Source organism: Chrysochloris asiatica, unplaced genomic scaffold, assembly GCF_000296735.1.
Source record: "Chrysochloris asiatica unplaced genomic scaffold, ChrAsi1.0 scaffold00018, whole genome shotgun sequence".
NCBI classification, from domain to species: domain Eukaryota; kingdom Metazoa; phylum Chordata; class Mammalia; order Afrosoricida; family Chrysochloridae; genus Chrysochloris; species Chrysochloris asiatica.
Genome location: NW_006408536.1, coordinates 15,541,766 through 15,553,823, shown reverse-complemented (window position 1 = coordinate 15,553,823; position 12,058 = coordinate 15,541,766). Strand labels below are relative to the sequence as shown.

At 40.8% G+C, this 12,058-nt stretch overlaps 1 protein-coding gene across 1 annotated transcript in view; it reads right to left on the bottom strand.

Annotated features, from left to right (window-relative positions):
* The window catches only part of SH3KBP1 (SH3-domain kinase binding protein 1), a 224,528-nt gene that overhangs the window by 191,055 nt on the left and 21,415 nt on the right, over window positions 1–12,058 (bottom strand). The window contains exon 2 of the mRNA XM_006835591.1: window positions 6,171–6,246. Coding sequence (XP_006835654.1) covers window positions 6,171–6,246 — 76 coding nt within the window. The remainder of the gene's footprint in view (window positions 1–6,170; window positions 6,247–12,058) is intronic.

The following is a 12,058-nucleotide window of genomic DNA, read 5'->3' as shown; positions in this document are numbered from 1 at the left end:
GGTAGTTTCCAAAGAAACAGGATCTGGGGGCATATGGCAGTCCAGATCTGAGGTCGGCCCCTTGACACACAGCCCTTCTTTGCTTTGAGTTTATCAAAACACTGCTTCACTGAAAAGGCATAAAATTCCTCAAGATCCCTGGTGACCCTTTCTCTTCTGTTTGGTGAGGTGCCCCACGGGTTCTCTGGTGTGCATTCTCCCCTACTGCAAGGAGTCAGTAAATCTGACTTTGTCAGTCTTCACATTTGTCCCTGTGGCCTTAGGTTGATTGGGTAAGGGAAGCAGGGAGAAAGAATAAAAGGTCTTTCAAGCCCCAAGGGAATGCTGGCAACCACTCATCATTCAGAAATCTGAAAGAGGCTCAAGGGTCTTATATAAAAAATGTGTCCCTTTCTTCCTGGCAACAATGAGCATGGAAAAGGGGTCCCATGGCCAATGCTGTGCTTTTATAAGATTGTGGCCAGTATGTAGTTGTCAGATGCTGATGAGTCATGGTGAGCCCATGCACAATGGAACAGAGAATGCTCCCTGGTCCTGTACCTTTTCCATTAATGGTTGTTGCTTGGACTGTCATGGTCTCCAGGGGGTTTTCAGTTGATTTTCAAAGAATATTGTCAGGCTTTTCTTCCTAGTCCATCTTAGTCTGAAAGCTCTGCTGAAACCTGTTTGATATCACAGCAACATGCAAGTCCTCCACTGACAGGTGCATTCGCTGAGAACTGAGCCTGGGTCTCCCCCATGGAAGGCGAGAATTCCACTACTGAGCCTGCTGTTGAATATATAAGATTAAACTATTTGTTCAGAATGATATTAACCAGCCCTTTCTTCGGGCAACTTCTCTATTCCACTGAGGCTACAAATCCGTACCAATTGTAATAAAGAAAGGGCCACTCCAGATGTGGTGAGCTGGAGGAACCTCAGGGCACTTCATTATGATTCTTTAGATAATCTTCCTCTTGTTATGAAAATGATAGCAATCTGTTACCCAGCATGGGTTTCAGAGAAATTTCAATATCATAATGACTTTTGGGGGGGAGGGGGTTGGCGGTGTGGTGTGATAATGTTAGTTGTTTCAATAAATCCTGATCAGTTGAATTTCACTTTCACTCAGAAAATACCATTTCATAAAAACAATTCTTGAATCATCATAAATCTTTATATTGATGTGAACTTGTTATTTTAGTGAAGAAGACAGCTGTGCAGGAAGGAGCTTCCCTCCTCTATACCACTAGGTGGGCTATACCACTGGGTTTGTCTTCCAACAAGAAGGAAGAAGGAGGGGGGCTGCTCTGCTCCCAAGGAGGGGGTATTTCTACTAGTTGGTCAGTACTGTTGGTTGTCACCTGAACATGGTGTCACATCACAATTCTGAAGCAGTGACGTGCTTCAGATAGAGAGGACATCTCAGTGACTCTGGTACCTTACTGAAATCACGGGAAAGCAATGACTCCAGAATTTGCCCTTCATTAAGAGAGTTACAAAGGTAGGTTTCAATTCAGAAATTCTTGCCCTCCCATCCATGAAAAAATGTATATTTGCGCCACACTGCAAAGCTGTTTGAACTGCAAGGTCAGTGGTTCAAGCTCACCAGCTGCTCCTGGAAACCCTGTACAGGGTTGCTATGGGTCAGAAGTGACTTGATGGCACTTAACAACAACAACCTTCCACTTTACCTAATATGATGCCCTTCTCCAGGAACTGGTCTCTCCTGACAAAGTCTAGTCATATTGGCTTTTAAGGAACATTCTGCTTATATTTCTTCCAACACAGATCTGTTTGTTCTTCTAGCAGTTCATGGTACTTTCAATATTCTTCTCCAACACCATAATGCAAATCCATCAATTCTTCTACAGTCTTCCTTATTCATTGTCGAATTTTCACATGCATATGAAGCTATTGAAAATCCCATGATTTGGTTCAGGAGTACCTTAGTCCTCAAACTGACATCCTTGCTCTTGAACACATTAAAGAGGTCTTGTGCAGCAGATTTGTCTAATGGCAACACGTCATTTGATTTCTTGACTGCTGCTTCCATGAGTGTTCATAATGGATCCAAACATAAAGGAGTCTTTGACTACTTCAGTCTTTTCTCCATTTATCATGATGCTTATTGCTCCAGTGGCGAGGATTTTTGTTTTCTTTATATTGAGGTGCAACCCATACTGAAGGCTGTGGTCTTTGGTCTTCATCACTAAGTATTTTAAGTCCGCTTTGCTTTCAGTAAGCAAGGTTGTTGTATCACCTGCATATCATAGGTTGTTAATGAGTCTTTCTCCAATCCTGATGCCATGGTCTTCTTCATATAATTCAGCTTCTCATAATATTTGCTCAGCAGACAAACTGAATAAGTATGGCAAAAGAATACAACCCTAGAGCACATCTTTCCTAATTTTAAACCATTCATTGACCCCTTGTTCTGTTTGAATGATTATCTCTTGGTCTATGTGCAGGTTCCTCATGAGTATAATTAAGAGTCCTGGAATACCCATTCTTTGCAGTTTTTTCCATGACCTACACAGTCCGAAAGCCCTGGAATAATCAAAAAAGCACAGGTAAACCTCTTTCTGATATTCCCTGCTTTCAGCCAAGGTCCATCTGACGTCAGCAATGGTATCTCTAGGTCCATATCCTTGTCTGAATTCAGCTTGAACCTCTGGGAAGTTCCCTTCAATGCACTGTTACAGTGATTTTTAAATATCTTTAGAAAAAGTTTACTTGCATGTGATATTAATGATAGTGTCTGATTTCTACATTTGTTTTTGGAACGGACACAATATAGGTCTCTTCCAATCTGTTGGCCAGGTAGCTGTCTTCCAAATTTCTTAGCATAAACGAGTGAATGAACCTAGTGCTCCATCAGTATGTCAAAAGATTTAGAGTTACATTCCATCAATTCCTGAAGTCTTGCTCTCTGTCAATCCCTTCAGTGCACCTTGGATTTCTTCCTTCAGAACCATTGGCTCTTGATCATCTGCTTCCTCTGGAACTGACTGAACATCGATCATTTCTTTTTGGTACAGTGACTCTCTATATTCCTTCTATCTTATTCTTTTTTTTTTTTTTAAGTTTTAATTATAAATTGAGTGATAGCTTACATGGGAGAACATCAGTTTTACACTCATCCTATCGTATTTCGTTTTATTGCAATGATTACAATCCCCTCCATGCATCATCATTCAACAGTATTTGCTACTATTCCCTCTGGTTTTGTTTTTTGTTTTTGATATACACAGAAACACTCAGGAATATAATCATTTAAACAACCAAAGGACACATCCTGCAAGCCTGCCTCCTGGCTGCCAACACACAGCCTTTCTCTTTCCATGAGTCTAGAGTCCTCAGCTGCTCTATCTCTCCATGTCATTATCTTTGCCTCTATCTCTGGTGTTGCTGCTTCTCTGGATAGGGGCCCACATTCCGTCCGTGCTGCTCTCCCTTGATGGCCCTAGGGTCCTCTATTTCTGGAATGTAAAGATTAACTACTCCCCACTTTTTGTTACAAAACTTCTACCTTTACAGTTGCGATAGTCACAGTTAGTCATGATAGCAATTATTCACTATTGAATCATAAGAACCTTATCCCCATCTCGTCTAGACAAGATGAAAACTATTCAGTGGGGATTCTACCTTCCCCTACACACTCTGAAACTCAACTCCCTCTTGAAAACTTGTAAGCCAGTCACTCTGTGCCTTTACAGACTCCCCCCGCCCCCACCATTTTAGATAGCCAATGTCTAAGTTGTCAACCCTGTGTACAGAGGGGATAGGATTGATCCTTGATGTGAAGACTCCTTCCCTCTCAGTTGGTATTTTCAGTGACTACATCCATAAGGAGCTCTGGTAGCATAGTGGTTACGAATTGGGCTGCTAACCTCAAGGTTGGCAGTTCGAAACTACCAGCTGTTCCACGGGAGAAAGATAAGGCTTTCTGCTCCCGTAAAGACTTACAGCCTTGGAAACCCTGTGCAGGGTCACTATGAGTCAGAACCGACTCCACGGTACTAAACAACAACAACATTCATAAACATAGGTCAAGTTCATCAAATTGTAGCAATTTTCACTTGTTTCCTTTATCAAAATTTGTTTATCTTCTTCTAGTCAAGTTCTGATCATCGAGCCTTCAAGGCTAGGTCGAATGGGTACTATCTACAAGTTTGGGCATTCTTGTGCATCTCCCCTCACTTCACATCAGTGGATGCCTCACTCTCAGCAATACCACTCTGTGGCTATATCCTTTTCCAGGGGCTCAGGAGTCCCACGTCTCACCATATTTTGGACCAACCAACACTTCCTCTTCTCTCTCTCATCTCCAGGTCAACGGGCTTCCATCTTCTTTTAACACTGCCTGCATCATTCAATGTTTTGCCCATTGTTGTTGTTGTTACGTGCTATCTAGTCCGTTCGAACTCATAATGACACTGTATAGGGTTTCCGAGGAGTGGCTGGTGAATTTGAACCACCAGCCTTGTAGTTCAGTGTTTGTGTTACAGTGCCACATCAGGACTCCATAGATTCCTTTAATATTTCAAGACAAGACTTGAGTTTTTCCTTCTGTCTTTCAACTTGAGAAATGCTAAGCATGTTCTGCCCTTTTGGCTTTCTAACTCAAGGCTTTGCACGTTTCATTATAACACTTGACTTTATCTTCTCAAGCTGCTTGTTGAAATTTTTTTGTTCAGCTCTTTTACCTTCTCATTTCTTCCACTTACTTTAGCATCTCTATGCTGGAGGGAAAGTTTCAGAGTCTCTGCTGACATCCATTTTGGTCTTGTCCTTATTTCTTATCTTCTTAATGACCTTTTGCTTTCTTCTTGTATGATATTCTTGATATCATCCCACAACTCTTCTGGTCTTCGGTCATTAGTGTCTAATGCATCAAATCTATTCTTGAGATGATCTCTAAATTCAGGTGGGATATGTTCAAGGTCATATTTTGGCTCCTGTGGACTTGTTTTCATTTTCTTCAGCTTCAGCCTGAACTTGCATATAAGCAATTGATGGTCTGTTCCACAGTCTGTACCTGATCTTACTTTGGCTGATCATATGGACCTTTTATACCATCTCTTCCCAGAGATGTAGTCAATTTGGTTCTTGTGTATTCCATCTGGCAAGGCCCATGTGTATAGTCATTGTTTATATTGTTTAAAAAAGGTATTTGCAATGAAGAATCCATGGGTATTGCAAAATTCCACCATGTGATTGATATCCAGGATCATTTCTATCACCAAGGCCATATTTTCCAACTATCAATCCTTCTTTTATTTCTAACCTACGCATTGTAATCACCAGTCAATACATCCTGATTGCAGGTTTGATCAATTTCAGAATGAAGAAGTTGACAGAATTCTTCAATTTCATTATCACTTGCTTGAGTGATTTAATATCAATATAGACCCAGAGAATAGAACTCATGGATAAACATTATTGGAAGAGGATATTTGGCTTAACAGAAGAAAGAAAATTCTAAAGTCTGAGTCCTCCCAGGAGGAGTTGTCTTGGTAATCTCCTGGGTAAGGATTTCCTTATCTCTAGAGATAATCTGGTAGCGCTGTGGTTATGAATTGGGCTGTGAACCACAAGGTCAGCAGTTCAAAACTACCAGCTGTTCTGTGGGAGAAAGATGAGAATTTTCTCCTCCCATAAAGATTTACAGCCTCAGAAATCCTGCACAGGGTCGCTATGATTTGGAACCAACCCCACGGCACAGAACCACCACCAGAGATAATCTAGCAGAGATGTGTTAAGGCTGCGTGGGGGTAAGGTGAGTCTGAAGGGTTGACTGTTTACGTTAAAAGATATGTAAAGTCCTTTCTGATTTGAAGGCCTACGGAAAGTTCAAATTGCTTTAGTTGTCTTTATCTAGAATTTTTCTGCTCCCTGCACTATGCAGCATATTCTGGGATCTATACAGATAGACTCCAACTTTATACATGGGTGAGCTAAATATGACAGGAAAGAAGCTTGTTTCATAAAGGCTGGGGTGGGGACAGGGAAGGTCTGAATCTAATTTGTGCTGGTCCTACTGGTAGGGTTCTTATTAAACACATTCATACGAACTTTTATTAATGTGCTTGAAAATGCTATCAAGATTATGGATGGGCTTGTCCCAAAGCATTTCAATGACTGGAAAACCTTTCATTGCTTTCAAATGGAAAAATAAGAAAACGTACTCTTTGTCCTGCTGTCCATCTCTGCTTTTGATGAGTCTTGAGTTGCTGTAGTTGGAGGTAACTTCTTCCCAATAGTCTGTAGGGGGAAAAAAGAGGATTTTACTTATTTAAGATGATTCTCTCCATCAAGCGAGGGCATAAAACCAAGATCATTAAGACAAGATGCTCAAAAAAGGCTCTACAAATCAGCCATTTGATTTTTTTTTCCAGTGTTCTGTGTATTGGTTGACAGTCTTTAATATATAGGTCTGAACCTCAATAACAAACAAATGGGATGTGTAGGTCAGAAGAGCTTTACTCTTGTCAGCACTCAGTACCTTTGATTCCCTTTTTTCCTTGATGTTCTTATTAAAAAGTTACTATTTTTAGCTGCGAAAAGAATCACACTTCCCTTATTTTATGAGAAGCTGACTCACTTAAGTAGGCACAGTGCCTGGCCCACAGGAGGGGCTCAGAAGTATCTGAAGAATGGAGAGATGGTCACAAGAGTTCAAAAGGAATAAAAGACAGAAGGGTAGGGATAAAAGGATGGAACTCCAAAAGGAAAAAATAAAAAAGATGGGCAGATAGAAGGGCAGGCAGAAACCAGGTGTCCAAGGCAACTGTGTCTTACTGAGCCATCTTCTAGCCATCACAGATTCAGCCCAACTCACAGCTTATAAGTAACTGCACCCATGGCATCTTGGCAAGCTTCCCTTTCTACAAATATTTTAACTCCTCAGACCCAAAGCTTCTCTTTACTGGTTAAAAAGAAAAAGAGAGAGTATGAGTTTGTTTTGAGTTGATTTTCCTTCCTTCATTTGAAGCTAATTCTATCATTACCCAAGATTTATAGGAACCATCCACAGATAAGACAAGATACCGTCTCTACCTAAAGACGTTCCTGAAAACACAGGCAACTCAGCAACTCAAAATAGGACTATGGTTCCAAGGTAAGGGTTTCTTCCCACTCCTCTCTTCTGCCACCAAACCCGTGGAATCCTGATTAATGCCTAAGGAACATGTCTATTGATATCAGGGATACAGCAGTCAAAACCATAAGTAGTTGGGTCAGATTGTCTGTCCAATGCCAAAAGGTTTTAGTAGTGAGAAATTTAACCCATGGGAAAACCAAACATATCTGGCCTAAACACATGAAGAAAGATGAAGCACAGAATACAAACTCTGGCATGGTGGAACTAGTCTGCAGATAAGACCGATTCACTACCATTTTTAGTTTGTAAAAGTTCTTCATGCTTTCAATGTCGAAACTAACATTAAATATGAACAAATTACAGAAAGGATACAATAAATCAAATCCTCAGCCCTTCATGAATTTTTTTTTTTTTTTTGCTTTTCAGTTTTTATTGTGAATTGAGTGATAGTTTACATGGGCGAACATTCATTTTACACCATCATTTCATTGCAGTGATTACAATGTTCTCCGTGTATCACCATTCAACATTATTTGCTTCCATTCCCTCTGTTTTGTTTTTGTTTCAGGGCGGAGGAGAATGCTCAGGAATATATAATAATTTAAACAACCAGAGAAAACATTCTGTAAAAGCCTGCCTCATGGCCACTGGCACTCAGTCTTTCTCTTTCTATAAGTCTAGAGTCCTCAGTTGCTCTCTCTTTCTCCATGTCCTCATCTCTGCCTCCACCTCTGGTGTAACTGCCTCTCTAGATAGGGTCCCACATTCTGCTTGTGTCCTTCACCCTCGATGGTCCTAGGGTCCTCTGTTCCTGGAATGTAAGCTGAACTACTCCCCACTTTTTGTTACTAAACTTCTACCTTTACAGTTGTGACAGTGGCAATTAATCATGGTGATTATAGTAATACTATTGAATCATAAGAATTTTATCCCCATTTCTTTTCACCAGACTCATCTAGACAAGATGAAAACTATTCATTGGGGACTCTACCTTCCTCAAACACTCTTAAGGTAAATTCCCTTTTGAAAACTTGTAAGCCAGTCACTTCATGCCTTTATCACCCCCTCATTTTAGGTAGCCAATGTCTAACTTGCCTGTCCCTATCAACCCTGTGTACAGAGGGGATAGGTTTGATCCTTGATGTGAAGCCTCCTTCCCTCTCAGTTGGTATTTTGAGCTACTACAGCGTAAGTATAGGTCAACCTTCATGAATTCTTAAAGACATTTGTTATAGAAAGCCTTTACATTTTACATGGTGACATTTTTATTTAGTGCCAGAGGGCTTTCTATACTGGAAAAAAAAAAAAAAAAGAAATCCAAAATAATATTCCACACCTCCAATGCTGCTAAGTACTCAAACTAATAACATTTTATGATTCCAAGGAAATATCAGGGAGGAAAAAAGCTTGATGCTATTCTGCCATAAGGTCAAACTTGATGAAAAGCTATTCACAGGATTATCTTGAAAAATCAGGCATTGACACTAAAAATGGTGGTGGTTATGTGCCATGGAGTCTGTCCCAATTCATAATGGCCCTGCATAGGATTTCCAAGGCTGTAAATCTTCACAGGAGAAGAAAGTCTCATATTTCTCCCGTGGAACAGCTGAATGATGTTATAAATATCCAAATGGCCTTTGGGAGACAAAAGGTTCCCCACCCCTGCTTTAGAGGACCTTATTCAGGTTGTATAGTCTTACAGTTTTCCTTTATTTGGTAACAAAATAAAGTAATGTTCATCATCTTTGATATCTAAGCTTACTAGTCCATTCACACTAAGGGACAACAAGAAAAACCACTTCCATAACAAGAAATGAAGTCCTGATACATTGAACAACATGGATGAACCTCAAAAATATTATGCTGAGTGAAAGAAGTCAGACACAAAAGGACAAATATTATATGATTTCACCTATATGTAATAACTACAAGAAGCAAAAGTTCATTAGTGATTACCAGGAGTGGGTGGTAGGGAGGGGGAAAGGTAGAGTCATAGCTTAGGAGTATCTAAGTTACTACTGGAGTCCTGGTGTGTTGTTGAAGGATAAGCAAGGTCAATTTGAAGTGAAAGGTGGGTTTGAAAAAAGGTTGGCAGTTCAAACCCACCAGCTGCTACTTGGAAACCTTACACAGGGTTGCTATCAGTTGGAACTGACTTGACAGCACTTAACAACAAGACTTCTTATTAAGGACGGTAGAAAAATTTGAAAATGGATAATGGTGATGGTTTTATAGCATGATGAATGTAATTCATTTTATTGTACTATAAACAAAAATGTTCAAATAGCACATGTTTTGTAACAATTGTAACATATGCACGAAAAAGTTGGACAGTGAATAAGGAAGGCTGTAGAATAATTGATGCATTTGAGTTATGGTGTTAGAGAAGAATATTAAAGGTATTATAGACTGCCAGAAGAACAAACAAATCTGTGTTTGAAGAAATACAGCCAGAATGCTCCTTAAAAAGCAGGATGGCGAAATTTTGTCTCTCATACTTCACACATGTAATCAGGAGGGACCAAAACCTGGAGGAGAACACCATGATTAGTAAAGTGGTGGGTCATCAAAAAAGAAGACCCCCAACAAGATGGATTAGAACAGTGGCAGCAATAATGTGCTCAAGCACAACAACTGTGAGGATGGTGTAGGACCAGGTAGTGTTTAGTTCTGTTTGGCATAGGGTCGCTGTAAGTCAGAGCTGACTTGATGGCACCTAACAATAACAACAACAACAATTTACATACAGGAAGACATGAAAAAGCAAAGCTTAATCTGTTCTTTTGTTTGTCTCTATTTCAGAAAATATATCATCTTGACTTCTAGGTAGATCTCAGCAACAAGGATGATGATCAAGCTGATATCACCCCCATTGTCTGGCGAGTGCTGGGACTCTAATCCCACCTTTCTTTTACAATGGCTATGATAAAAAGAATAGAGGAAGTTAAAAACATCATGCTAAATGAAAGAAGCCAGAGGTCATGTACTGTATGGTTCTATTTATATGAAATATCCACAACAGTTGTACCCACAGAAGAAGAAAACTGACTGGTGGTTGCCAAGGGCTGGAGGCGAGGGAATAATGGGAAGTAGCTGCTTAATGGCTATGGGGTTTCCTTTTGGGATAATGAAACTACATTGTTTTGGAACTAGGTAGAGGTATTGGTTGCACAACACTGTGACTGTCCTACATGCCAATGAACTTTCAAATGGTTTATTATAATGTTATATGAATTTTATTCAATTAAAAATAAAAAAAGAATGGAGGGCTGCCTGTTCCTTCTCTGCCAGCCTTGGCCTTCAGGTGTTCCTTGGTCAGAAACTGTTCAGCTGCTTCTCTCTTATCTGTGGGTATGGTCCCCAGACCAGCAGCATCTAGAAAGTTGTTAGAGATGCAAATTCTCAAGCCCCACCCCAGAATGACAATCACAAAGTCTGGGGATGTGTGATTCTGAGGCCCACTTAAATTCGAGAACCACTGACCTGTACTAGTAGGTATTCCCCAGCTGCTGCTGCATGCCATTGAGTTGGTTCTGACGAATAATGACCCTGTATGGGTTTCTGAGGGTGGAAATCTTTATAGGAGCAAAAAGTCTCGTTTCTCCTGTGGAACAGCTGATGGATTTGAACTGCTGACTTTTCAGTTAGCAGCCCAATGAGCAGCCCACTACGCTACCAGGGTTCCTTAGGTATTCCACTGTTGTTAAGTGCTGTTGAGTCAGTTCCAACTCACAGCGACCCTGTATAGGGTTTCCAAGGAGCAGCTGGTGAATCTGAATCGAAAACCTTGCGGTTCAAACCAGCCTTGTGGTCCAGAGTAAAGAGTCACACTAGGTATTCCACTAGTATTAATAAAATATCTTCTCCTGGATTACAAACGTGGGTGCCTATTCCATACCTAGATACATTAGAAAACATCTAGTCACTCTTTCTCTCTTCTCTCCCTCCTTCTACCTTCTCTAGACTAGGTGGTGTAGAAACTTGTCATTACTCCTTAATCAGTTCAGAGTAAAACTTCAGTTTACTAGAGCAAAAAATGTGACAATAGTGCTGAAGGGGAAAATATCTGTAGAGGGTGGCCATGAAACCCTTCACCATCAGAGTACTGAAATGATGACTGAGTGGGTAAATGGGTGGGTGGACAGTTTTGAACCAAAAATGGAAAACTGTGTTTAGCCTTTCTGGGCTCAGGCTATCCTGAAGGCCACAAGGGCAGATTCCTATGACTACAGCAACCTTCAGAGGTGGCCACACACTACTGTTCCTTCCCGGAAGTCCCAATTACTGGCATTTCAAGTGAGACATTTTTCATTGAAGAAGACTGTTTAGCAACCCTGGTCCCTGCCCACTAAAACCCTATAGTGTTCCCTAGTTGTCTATCTCAAATCTCCTCACCCCTTTTCTAAGACCACCCATCCCAGTGGAAAACTTCTTGCCTTTCCTCTAGATACAAGAAAAGATGAATTACTACTCTCCCACCAGCCTGCCAACTCCCTTTACCTCTAAACACATCACTGTTCCACTGGGCTTAAAATGAACAAAAGGCTACATTTTAAAGGATATGCATCATGAAAACAAGGCACACACATAGTACACACACAGTCACATAAGTATAACTGAAGGTCAACTACAATCTAGGCCAAAGTGGGCAGAAAAACTGGGAGTCACATTCATATGCCTCTCATCCACCTGGTCGATAGTAGGCTTTCAGTGACTGGGGAAGCAGATTTAGGATCTCCACTCCAGGCATCCTGGACAGAGGACTGAGGATTTGCACTACTGCAAGCCAAATGGAAGATGACTTATCCAGGTCAAACATCAGCCATGCCTTAGGGGCTGCACTGATGCTACACAGGATACAGCACATTCACCTAAGAGATCTGCAAACAAGCCCATTTTCCATAAGCCTTCTGAAGGAACACACTTGGACTCCTATCCATAGCTTGGCCCAACACTACTTCTTTCCTGCTGAAC